This window comes from Pelecanus crispus, chromosome Z (assembly GCF_030463565.1).
Source record: "Pelecanus crispus isolate bPelCri1 chromosome Z, bPelCri1.pri, whole genome shotgun sequence".
NCBI lineage: Eukaryota > Metazoa > Chordata > Aves > Pelecaniformes > Pelecanidae > Pelecanus > Pelecanus crispus.
Window position 1 is genome coordinate 41344793 of NC_134676.1, and position 12374 is coordinate 41357166.

The window sequence follows — 12374 nt, forward strand, 5'->3', positions numbered from 1 at the left end:
TCTTTAAATTACTGTCCTAAAGACTGATTTTTAAACAGTCAAATAAATGTACTTGACTTAGAAGCTTACTTTTCATTGAAGGTTATTGGGGCTTAGGTGACCTAAAGGCATTTATTCAGATCTACAATTTTATAAATAAACTTATCTTCTTTTCTAACAATTAAAATTTCTGGGTTTGAAAATTTCAGAACACATTTGAAAATAGTATTTCATTGCAAAATTAAAAACTGAAATTAAATTGAAATTATTGGAGAAAGAGCAAGCAGAAGAGGACCTTTTTCAGTAAAAAGCTTTAAGTAAAGCTTAAAGTTTCTTCCTCAACCCGTCAAAAGACAAAACCTTGAAAATTTCAGGTTAATCAGTATTTGAAATTAACCTGAGATCATTTTTCAAATGAGGGCAATTTCGCAGGTGAAGTTTGGTAATGTTCAATTTGCAGAAGGAAAATGTTGGGGTTCTCAGGTGGTTTTTAGCAATATTTCATATGGTTTGTAATCTCTGTAATTCGTTTCTCACAGCTAGACATGTCAGCAATACTGTGTGTCCATAGTATGCATTGTATTGAGAGCCTGTACTAAGACTTCTAAAACAGGATCACTATTTTCAGATATTACCAGAACTTCGTTGTCATAAATATTGTGGCATTTGATACCTTCTTTGACCTGGGGTATAGGTAGTCTTCATGCAGTTGAATTTTGCCTTCTTTTCTAACTTAACATAATTCAGTTAAAGATGTGGCAGGATACATGTAGTAAAGATTTCAGAAAGTTGGTCATCATCCTGTGTTTATGTGTAACTTCATTTCTTTCAACTAGTACTGCCTTTTTTCTGTGGGTGACCAATGACACTTAGGTGCAAGTCAGGGGCTACTTTGAATGCAACAGATTTAAGGTAGAATTTTTAAACAGTCCTCTATTTTAGCCTAATTCTGTCTACGTGCAAAGCAATGGAAATTTTATAACTGACTTCAGTGGAAGCAGGAAATCCTCCTTGCGATAGACTTTTCAAAGGGCTGTTATGCCTTGGCATCTTCACTCTTCTTTTTGCGGGCTTAAAATGGAAGGCTCTCCAAAACTGTTGTTCTTGTTTACTTAAATAATATGTCATATGCTGTGGGAGGAGAGTGTTTGGTTTGTTAGTTCTGGCACACATCTGCACACACACCTGTATTCTGCCCATTCTTTCCTGATTTCTTGGAAGTCTTAGTTGGAAAAGACCTTAGCTTGTCACTGAAGGCTTCTTACTAACATGACTTTTTTAGCTGGAAAAAACAAACTGAGTTTTTTCATAGTTATTCTGAAAAAAAGATTAGTTTGTGTAGAACATCTTTATCTGTTCAGTTCATGTGATTTATTAGCTATAATTTTACAACTGTATTTTTGGTATACCGTATGATATACTATACATTTTTCTCCCTTGTGATGAGGGTGGGAAAGACAAGTCTTAGAGGTTAAAGACAGTGTGCTAGATTTGCAAAAGCTGTGTATGAGCTGTTTCTGAAAATTAAAAGATCTGTCTGGAACAAGGGCCAAGATGTATTTTGTTTCCTTTTTTTTTTTCCCAAGGACTTCTAAGTTTTAAAGGCTAAAACATTAGGTATGACAAAGACAAGGAGTGTTTGTTGAGCTGGAAGCTGCACCCATGAGATTTCCCATGGAAGTATAGCACAGGTAACTCCCACGCAGCCTTGCCTGCCTGTCAACTTTTCTAATAGAGGGCAACTGAAATTACTGTTGCTTTCTCGTCACAGGAAGTTATTCCCATCATTCTTTTGCGCAGAGCTCATTTAGTCAGCAAAGTGTCGCCTGAGCCTCCTTGCCTCAGTTCAGTAGATTTGGTTCAAGTTCTATTTTACATTCATATTAATTTTTTTAATTGGTAATTGACACATGCTTTTATAGATTCTTCAAGTTGTCTTACAACAGATACATTTTCTTTTACTACTTATCAATAAGTCACAGGCTAGAGCTGTATTTTACTTATGGATATGTGGTTTGACTTAGGGACCTAAAAGGACATAGAATGTCCATTTTATGACACTACATTTTGAAAACTTAGGGCAAGGCTCAAAATAGCTGAAGCTGTTACATAAAAAATGAAACCTTCTAAGCTAAATAGGCCTGTTTGATCTATGAAATTTGTACAAGCTAGTTCTTATGGAGTTTTCCTGTTTCTGTGGCCTACATATTTACTATTATTGGCAGACCTCTCATAATTGTATCATCTTTTGAGATTTTTACTCAAAGTCAGCAAGGCTAAGATGCCTCACTAGTCTCAATGTGGTCATGGTTATGAATATTAGTAATGTCTTGTCCATGTTTTAGGAAAGGTATTTGGTGCAGAAGCCATCTGAAGTGATCATAGATTATAGATACATTCCACGAAGGTAACTATGTTGTATCTAGCTGTCATGTGCTTCTCTAGGGAGAAAGAACAGGTGCTTCAGATACCTGAGAGTGCATTTTTATATCTAATTATTTTTTTAAAGTGCATGGGGTGGCTAGCTCAGCTGAAGATATCATACTGAAGAAGTGTAGTATGCATAGCTGTCATGTATCTGAGCAATTGCAGACTCCTGTGATGGGACTAAATCTGTCATTTGACGTTACAGCATCCTTCCTTTGCACCGAGCTAGGGATAGTGGTGGGGCAAAGGTGGAATATTTCTGTCATATCTCTAGCATGGTTGAGCCCCTGACAAAAGTTAGCTTTTCTAACCTGTGCCTGCCAACGTCATTGAAATGCAACAGCAGTCCACAGAAGCATCTCCAAGGGGTTGCTTGGAAGTGATTCTTCCACAAAGAATTTGTCCATAGAAGTGAGAAGTGCAGTCCCCAAGGGGATCGTTGGTTGCTGCCGTTGGAGATCAATTGCATGGGAGGCCATACTGTTGTGTTGACTGTTGTCTTACTTCAGAGCTGATGAAATCAAACGTTTGTCTGCTGGGGAAGGAATGATGCTTTTTGTTGCTTCTGTTTATTACTCCGCTTTTTTTTTTAAGAGTAACGTCAGAGGTTTTTTTTATTTCTTTCCAGCTGTGATAGACAAAATGTCAATAGAATAAGTGACCTACCCACCAGAACTTGCCATGAACCATTTGGTTGGACCGCCTGAGGGGGAGGTAAGTGAAGAGCCAGCAAATGGAGCAGTGAATGAGTCAGTGGAGGCTGACCTGGAGCACTCAGAGGTGGAAGAACAACAACGGTATGCAACTCGCTACCCAAGGCATACAAACAGCAGCCAAGGGGCCCTGTCTGGGCAGGAGGAGGAAGGGATGTTAGCTCGGTCAGCCAGCACTGAGAGTGGTTTCCACAATCACACGGATACTGCAGAAGGGGATGTGATAGCCACAGTGGAGGACAATTATGACACAGAGAGAGTTCAGGAAAATGAGGATGAGAGCGCATATGCGGTGCAGTACAGGCCTGAGTCTGAGGAGTACACGGAGAATGCCGAGGCTGAGCATGGCGAGGCCATTCATAATCGAACATTGCCCAATCACTTACATTTCCATTCCATTGAACACGAGGAAGCCATGAATGCAGCCTACTCCGGTTATGTCTACACACATCGTCTCTTCCACCGAGGAGAGGATGAACAGTATGCTGAGCCTTACGCCGACTACGGACTGCAGGAACATGTGTATGAGGAGATAGGAGATGCACCAGACCTCGATGTTAGGGAGGGGATCCAACAATATGAGCGAGAAAGGGAGGAAGCCGACAATTACCGCAAAGAGGCACTTGGCGCCCGCCTTCACCATTATGATGAACGGTCTGACGGAGAGTCTGATAGCCCTGAGAAGGAGGCAGAGTTTGCGCCCTACCCAAGAATGGATAGTTACGAACAAGAGGAGGACATTGATCAGATTGTAGCAGAGGTGAAGCAGAGCATGAGCTCCCAGAGCTTAGACAAGGCAGCTGAAGACATGCCAGAGGCAGAGCAGAGTCTGGAGCATGGCCATGTTCTTGCTGGTGGTAGGCATGAAAGTAATGGCCAGCTCCCAGCTGGTTCTCGAGTTACATCCAGCTTGGGAGAATCTGTACAGAGGTACAGCAAGGAAAAGAGAGATGCAATTTCACTGGCCATCAAGGATATTAAAGAGGCTATTGAGGAAGTGAAGACACGGACCATCCGTTCTCCTTATACCCCTGATGAACCTAAGGAGCCGATCTGGGTGATGAGGCAGGACATCAGTCCAACCAGGGACTCTGACGACCAGAGGCCACTAGATGGAGATGTGAGTATACAAAGCTTTCAGCTCTCAGGTTATGTACGTCTTGTTCCTTTAATTGTGACATACATGGCAGTGAAGGAGGGGGCATTTTGTTCTTGTTCTGTGCCTCATTCTTCAGTAAAGTATATAGTGCTTTGTCTATTTTAAATTTGTACTCTAGAGAGCACATAACAGGTAAACATATGCATTATCAGTGGGCCAGATTTTTCTTTATGGAGTGTCTTAGAATAGCTACCGAACCCTTTGTCTTCTGTTGTCTATCCTTGTGCGTTTCTGTTAATTCTAGGTTTCTAAGTTTCATTTTCTGTCACATAACAATCCTAACAGTTCCATCAGAAATCTGTTAATATTCTTTATAATGGTATCATAGATCAGGTTCATATTCCAGAAGAATTGCAGGGGTTTTGTGCACTTGCAGGCTCTAGAAATGTGTTATGAACCTCAATATATTACATTGTCACTGTGAAGTGTATTCACTCTCCTGCTACCTAAGTATCGAAGGCCATTGTTCAGATTTACAGCATCAGCATTTCTAAAATTCTGTACTTTTGACATGAGGCTTAAATTGGATCAGAATCCATTCCCAGTTTGTGATTCCAGCTGCCTGTATGATAATCCTTACTTGAAGTTTTATGGGGTTTCTGCATTTCTAATAAAATACACTTACAAACAACTGTTAACTGCATTAAATTTATGCCTGATAGGAAAAGAGCTGGTAGGCTAAATTTACTGGCCAGAAATAGTCTATCATATGGACCCACGCTATTACTTCGAGGATAACTTCACTGCAAACATCTGCTCCATCCTCTTTATTGCTGTGGAATGTTTTTTGTGACCTTTGTTTTTTTGGAAGAGCACCGAAAATAGAACTTTTTGTGTGTTGTTTGGTGTTTTAAATGGGATTATTTTAATGTTCTAGGAATGCATCAGAACTATCCAAAACACCTCAGCCTCTGCAAAGGGAATTCAGATGGTGAAAAAAGATCACATGTCATGTAGCTCTATGACAGGCTTCTGATTTTTTTAATCTACCTTCAGAACGATGAAAGCTAGTATTCTGCAAATGGGAGGAGATTTTTGGAGCATGGTTTTGAGTTGCTGAGAAAACATGCAAGCTGACTGAAACACGTAGCTTCCAGATGCTATTTTTTCTTGAAAACTGCTGGAAACACACAGCAATTAGTATGTTTGGGTTGTTTTTCTGTTTCTTCATAGTTTCATTGAAACTTCTTTTTTTTTAAAACCTATATTGCAAAAATTACTTCTACAAATATTTTAAAAATTATGTCTGTTACAGAGTTGATTAACAGTCATGTGGAGGGCTAAAGCAATCTTCCCAGATTATTCTGTACGGGAGAACAATTATTTTTAACTTAACTTCTTCAGAAATTTCCAAAAGCTGTAATTATTTATCCCCCTTTTTTCAAATAGATCACATTACTCTTGTGCTGTACATTTTGTTCACCACATGGTCTCTGCTTCTAAGCGCTGTCTTTGTCTGGGAGGATCAGAGAGCTTCCTATTGCTTCCTGATTGTCTGATTGTAATACCCAGTACCATGATGGTCTCAGTGACATTGGGTTTGGGAGCACTAAATCCTCCCTGAACGTGCTCCAGCTGCTCTCCAAAATGTTGCTGAACCTTGTAGAATTTAACTTTTCTAAGCTGTGCTGGTAGGGCTCAGCCTGGTATGGTTGATACAGTAATCAAAACCGGTGTTTCTGTTGGTCTGTATTTACATTGGGTATTGAAGTACATAGGGGTTTCCATTTTGCACCAAAAATTAACTTCTCATTCGATATTTTTCATAGCCTGTCAGATAAGAACCTGACAGAGATTTTCAGTGCTGTCTGTAATCAAAACAGTGATGTATAATGGCAGTTAGTATAGCTCAGTGGAAAGATAAATGATGGTTGTAGATGTGCAGACAATGTATGTTCTTGGAAAGAGGAGGTAAATTAAGCAAATAGTTTAGGAGATCTGTAGCTTGAGGGGAATACATGTTGTAGTAGAAGGGACTTGGGTAGGAACTTTGTTTTTCACTGAAGCTGAGGTTTGTTATTTGCTTTACTGGATTCTTTAATTCAGATGCCAACTCGTGAACAGTTTGAACAGTCTGCTTTCTTTAACAGAGCATTCCTAGAATTGTTTAGCAGTAAACTGGGCAGAATTAGGTTGTGTTGACTAAATGACCATGAGTGATTAATTGTAATAAAAATATAGTTGAAGCCCATTCATCTAAATGTAGATTTTTCTTCTGTCTCCCTTGAGAAAGAAACAGGATCTTGGACAGGAGCTTTTCAGTGTAAGCAGTGTATGACAGAGATGTTATTCAGTCTGATTTGTAACACTGGCCTTGAAATAAGACAGTTATATAAAGACAGTGTTTTACCTTTAGGTAGACACCCTTTTCTTCCCCCCGAAGTATCAAGGAGCTGCAGATAAGTGATGCAAATTGGGTACTTTTATTACCTTCAGTTATTTTGCAGGTCTACTTTGAAAATTGTCCCCACATTGTTTTTTAATAAAACAATCTTGCTTTTAGAGACAGAAGTTACTTGAAAATACTTGTAATCATTTTCCGTTGTTAATCATATGATATTGAAACTGGTAAGACCTCTTTAGATCCAAATAGCAGTGACTTTTTATTTAGCTAGGAGCTCATCATGAGAGAGCAGTGAAGACAGGAAGTCAGAAGAATGATTTGCAGTTGAGACTCATTAAATGCGACAACCTCTTTTGCCTTTTTTCACAAGAAAGTGACTGTTACTCCTCAGTGCTGAACAGTTGGATGATACATTCACAGCAATTCTGTTTGGTAGAATACTAGTTGGAAGTGTCCAGAGACTATTTTGAGAAGCTAACAATCCAGAAGTGTTCAGGTAGCCTGCGCTGGGTATAGTTTGGGACTGTTAGGCAATATATGCAATGACTATGATGACAGTAAGAAAACTACAGATCACTGTACCCCTTTGTTTTTAAGATGCCCTCTTTCCAGGTTTATTCACAGTTTAATCTACCAGGAATTTCAGTCATTCCTGTGTATTTCTTCTCAAAAGAAATGTTTGGTAGATATATGAAAAAAATAAAATTGCTCACAGCCCATGGACAATTCTACTGTAATAAACTCTGGTAGTCCTGTGATGTAGGAGGCAGGTAGCAGGCTTTTGTGTATAAATAAATAGCATACCAAAGTACTTGTTTAATATTTAACAATGGCGAGTATTTGCTGTCGCCTGTGTTATGCACCCTAGTTTAGTGATGCATGCTTTCACTTGAATAACAAACAGTCTGGACATCTAATTTGTGGGGAAGATGTTGTACTTTTGTATTTGATAAAAGCTGAAAAATTCTCTTGGTGTCTTTCGAATAAATGCAGGAAGACTTTTTTGAAATTTCCGACACATGAGAGATACGAACAATTGACATGCATTTACAAAATCCGTTTATCAGAAAACTTAAACCAAAGCAGACCATCACTTGGATATGGCCTCATGAGGATATCTTTTTCAAATACAATAGCAGTTAGAGCTGCACAACTGCAAGAAATGTGACATCAGGAAACTGACCCATGATAGAACAGACTGTGGAACTGCAGTTAGGTTGTGTTTTCTGAGTGTGAAACAGGAGACAATCTGTTTACATCATATTGAATAATGTTCATAGCTGGAGACTAGCATGGAGCTTATGGTACGCACGTGTCTGAGAGTGGTAGAGGGGGATAGCCTTTAGGAAAAGGTGGTGTTCTAGATGCACACAGTTATCTCGCTGGAAGGGAAGGCCCATATCCCATTTAGGTAGCTTTTGCCTGTCATTCTTCTCCACCAGAAACCTGCTGTGAATGTGCCTAGCCAATCACAGAAATAGTGGTGTTTAAAGGTCTAAATAGAAGCTGTCTGGAGTGCATGGGTCTGGACTTAAGGATGAACATGTGTTCAAGTGGAAAAGGGAATAGTTTTGTATAATAGATATCTCAGAGTACAATTAAATATTCTGGTGTATAAACTGTACGGAAGGTCTAAAAAAGCATCTTTAAAATGTCATAGAGCTTTGAGAATAGTGGCTTGCTCAGTTGTGGAAGTACAGAGACCTGCTAAGAAAAGCACTGAAAGGCACAAAAGCTCAAGTAGAATTTTTTTTGTCTGGGATTTAAAGAGCATTTCTGTCCTCTCCTGTCCAGAGAAGACAAGTAGGCTGCCTGCTTCACTTCTGCCATGTTTAAGAGAAAACAGTGGTTTGGAGGGAGAAATTCTCCATCTCAGAACTAGATACCATGACCTTTTTCTGAGGTGAATTCAGTTATCCATGGGGTTATCGAACTGAAAGCCAAGTTTTGCTGACCTGCAGGGTATGGTTTGTTGCTGCATGCCAAGACTTCAGCTTTGCAAAGCCCTCTCATCAGTGTTCACAGTCTCTGTTCCTCTGCAGACACTTGAGGTGGTGCAATGTTAGAATAAACCCTAATATAAAGTAAAACCAAGTACCTGGGTGTTTTGGATTTGTGAAGTAGAAATTCAGAGCTGAAGACGAGCCTTTTGGGTAGAAGAGAACTGAGCTGCATTGTTTTGCTTCTCTGTTGTTTTTGGTTATGTGTATTTTATTTCAACCTTTGAGTTCTCAGTGGCAGGATTTTCTCAATTCTGGTAACTCCAGAAGTGAAATGTTTTCATGGAGATTAATTTGCTTCACTTTTTCCACAGCAGGAGTAATGTATTATTAACGAGGCATTAGAGAAGTCTGTTTTAAATAATTAAGCAGGTTTCAGTAGTAGATGAACTAAGGAGGAAAAAAGAGAAAGAAAAGAAATAAAAGATGAGTTTATATTGATAGGATATTGTTTTCTTTTTCTGAGCAGACCTTCTAAGGTTGGTTGAGCACACAGACTACAGGTCATCTTCCCATCATCTATGCGAGACCACAGTCTTAAAATTATACAGAAAGAAACTACCCCAAAATCCCCAAACCAAAAATCATTTAAGAAAACCAAACAAAAAGCATTTTAATATCCAGGGCAGAAAGCTTTATGCTGATTCATGAATCACACAGAAGAAAGCTTAAATTTATCAATTGGTCTGCTTGAAGACAAACACTCTCCAGATGTATTATGGGCTTTTAAATTACAGTGAGCACTGGATACATAACCCCTTGAATATTTTTTTTATTTAATATGTTTTTTAATTATTGAAAGATGAAAGCAATTTCAAGTGATTTTTCTGTGCTGTTGAAAACTAGCACAGCACTTGTTACAGTTAAAGGCTTTTGAAAACACAGGAGGGATCCACACTAATTTTTTCAGACTGACATGAAGCTGCATTCGAACTACAAGTTCAAGTGAAAATACAGATAAGTTGAGGGAGAGAAACAGCCAGCACTGAACCAGCTTCCACTGGCAGCCTTCCATTCAGCGTGCGTACTGCTGGACAGACCCTACCTGCGTAGCATGTGTGTGTGCGATCTGACGGGCAGTCAGAGTCCATACAGCCTAAGATTTTATTCAGAGAGAAGTTACCAGCTCACGAAGTGTGATTGGTTACTAAATGGTTACTGCTACCAACTCATGTGGCCAAAAGACACTTTGAAACAGGCAAAATAAAGGGCTATCTTGCCCTAAGAGGCTCAGTTACATTTATTGTTTGGCCACTCAGACCTTTCTGTGTCAGATCTAAACCTCTATGTATTCTTAGGTATATGTTTATTTTGCATTTGAGACTTAGTAATATAGCAGTAACAGGTGGGGGGTCTTTCTTCGAAGACTTTGGCAGAGGTACACAGTTATTGCTTAGGTCAAAATCTCTATTTTTATAACTTCGATGAATTTTACTGAATTGCAGCTCAGTGGTGTTGTGCAGACACTCATGGACAGTGTGTTTGTTTTAGAAAAGCTGGCTTATTCAGAGCTTTTGCATAGTGTAATGTGTGGACAGTCAGATCTCTCAAGTGGGATTTTCAGTCATTGTCCAGATGGTGGCAAGTGGCAGGAGGCTCCATCCTTGCAGGGCATCGTCAGGTGGATCAGGGGAGATTTGCCAAACTAAAATTCCCCAAACTGCATTTGTTTTCAGATCTTACATACAGCTGGTCTGTGATCCTACATGACCACTCTAGCACATGTGATCAATTGCTGTAGTTTACCTTAAGCTACACACAAAACACCTCCTATGTTAACTGTGTATGTGTGACTGTCATACGTGACCTTACCTGCATCTGCAGCAATAGTTTCTTTGACTACCGGCAAGTATCTGACCCGTGTACTGTTTGGTCACTTTTGCAGCAGAAACTGCGTGGGGAAGCTGTTGGGTCAGCCGGAGTCCCTTTCCAGGGTGGTAGTTAGCACCCTGAAGGGATCACTTGTGCCTCTCACTTGTCATGTGCACAGGAGGAGCCTGCTGGGGGAATCTCTGAGGCTCCCTGAAATTCCTGTATGGAGAGGTCCTATAGCAATTAGTCAAATGCTTTGTTCTGAAGTGAGCAGTTCAGTCAGTCACCTTGTCTCAAGTTGTATCATCTGTGCACAGACTGGCAGGGGGCAGATCCTGCACCCAGCAAACCGATGGGTAAGTGCACTGGGTATGTGCAGAGGCAGTTACACCACAGTTACAATTACACCACAACCACAGTACAAACTTAAGTTTCATCCTTACGTCACAGTTATAAATTAAATTGTGTAGATTGTGCCACAGTATGCCTGTATGTGTACCATAGTTCTGAGTTGGTTTTATTTTTTCAAACCCTCCATTTTTTAACACTATAGTTAAAGCAAATTTGAACAAAGACAACCAATAACGATGATTAGTTATATTGTAAGGAAATTCAGCTTTCGGCTCCATTCTTTATGGGTACTTTATGCCATCTAAAAGCTATGAACATAAGTTGATGCTCTCAGTCTACATTTTAGCGAGTAGAATTTGAACTGTTCAAATCACGGTAGATACTCTGCCACAACATAGGTGTGCTAAAACCTAAGAAATTTACTGCCATAGTTGTGCTGTACTGTGCAGTGCTTGTGAAATTGTGCATCTGACTATACTTGCATGTTGGACCCAAGTATTTCATGGTGCTTTGACCTTTGTCTAACGTGTATAGGTACCTCTCAGAAGACTTTTTGTGACTGAAATCAAATACACTTAAAAGCCTTGCTTTATCCAGTTGTCTCCTCTGAACTAACGTACAAGGAGACTGTATTTGCCATTCCTCTGCCAAGAAGCCTGTAGGTGGACATTAGTGTCATATAAGTAATGGCCTTTTGTTCAAGTGAATCTTGCGTTGCTGAAGTATTTGTTGATTTCATCCCCTCTGTCCCAGCCTTGTATGTGATGATGTGACCCACTAGGTTAATCTCTTTTCAGATAAGCTGCTGCTAAAAGCAGGTAAAATAACACTGCTTTTATAAAGCAAGAGCAGGTGGTTGTATCTGAAGATGTTTCAATGTCAGCTATGTTTGTCTTCATGAGCTATTCAGTAGCCATCTGGGTTGACCTGGACAGGTTAGATGCACCACAATGCAACACAATGCTCTCCTGTTACAAGTTCTGTTACTAAATCCCTCTGCACAGTAGCAAGGAGGGTTTCTCAGGTGGAGTGAGTTGCATGCTAGTAACAACGCCAAAATTGAGATGGAGAATTTTTGGATGTACCAGGTTGAGTACCGTAAGAAAAATGTAAGTAGGTTTTCAAAAGGAGCAATGGGGTAACTAGTATTTTTTTGTTGCTGCACTTAAGAAAACACTTCGTAATTCCATTGATGGCTCTCTCTATGTAATAACAGCTTGCTTCACACATGAACTTGCTGTGTTTGTTCTGACAGCATTTTTGTTAGGCTTCTAAAACTTGTTTTGTTAACAGACAATGAAGCAGTCACTAAGCGTTTATTTTAGACTTCAACTGTAGTGTTTTAAGCAGCTATGCAAGTTGTCTATCCATTATTGTGTATCAAATTTTTTCTTGTTATTGCTGTGACTGTATTCTTTCCTTGTGAATTGTATATAGTTCTTCTAAAAATGCATTTTGATGCAGAAGAGAACTCAGTGTTTAGTCTTCAAAGACAGAACTTTTTTTGTACAAATGTTTTGGGGGACAGCTCTCATGTAGCAAACTTTATAGGATGTTTGATACTTGGGTTTGGTAGGTTTGGTTTTGGG

General features: G+C 39.5%; 1 protein-coding gene across 2 annotated transcripts in view; it reads left to right on the plus strand.

The window, feature by feature from the left end:
- Positions 1–3087: 3087 nt before the first annotated feature.
- Positions 3088–12374, plus strand: part of APBA1 (amyloid beta precursor protein binding family A member 1) — a 37030-nt gene continuing 27743 nt past the window's right edge. For both annotated transcript variants that reach the window (XM_009478111.2, XM_075726452.1), the window contains exon 1: positions 3088–4239. In XM_009478111.2, coding sequence (XP_009476386.2) covers positions 3088–4239 — 1152 coding nt within the window. The remainder of the gene's footprint in view (positions 4240–12374) is intronic.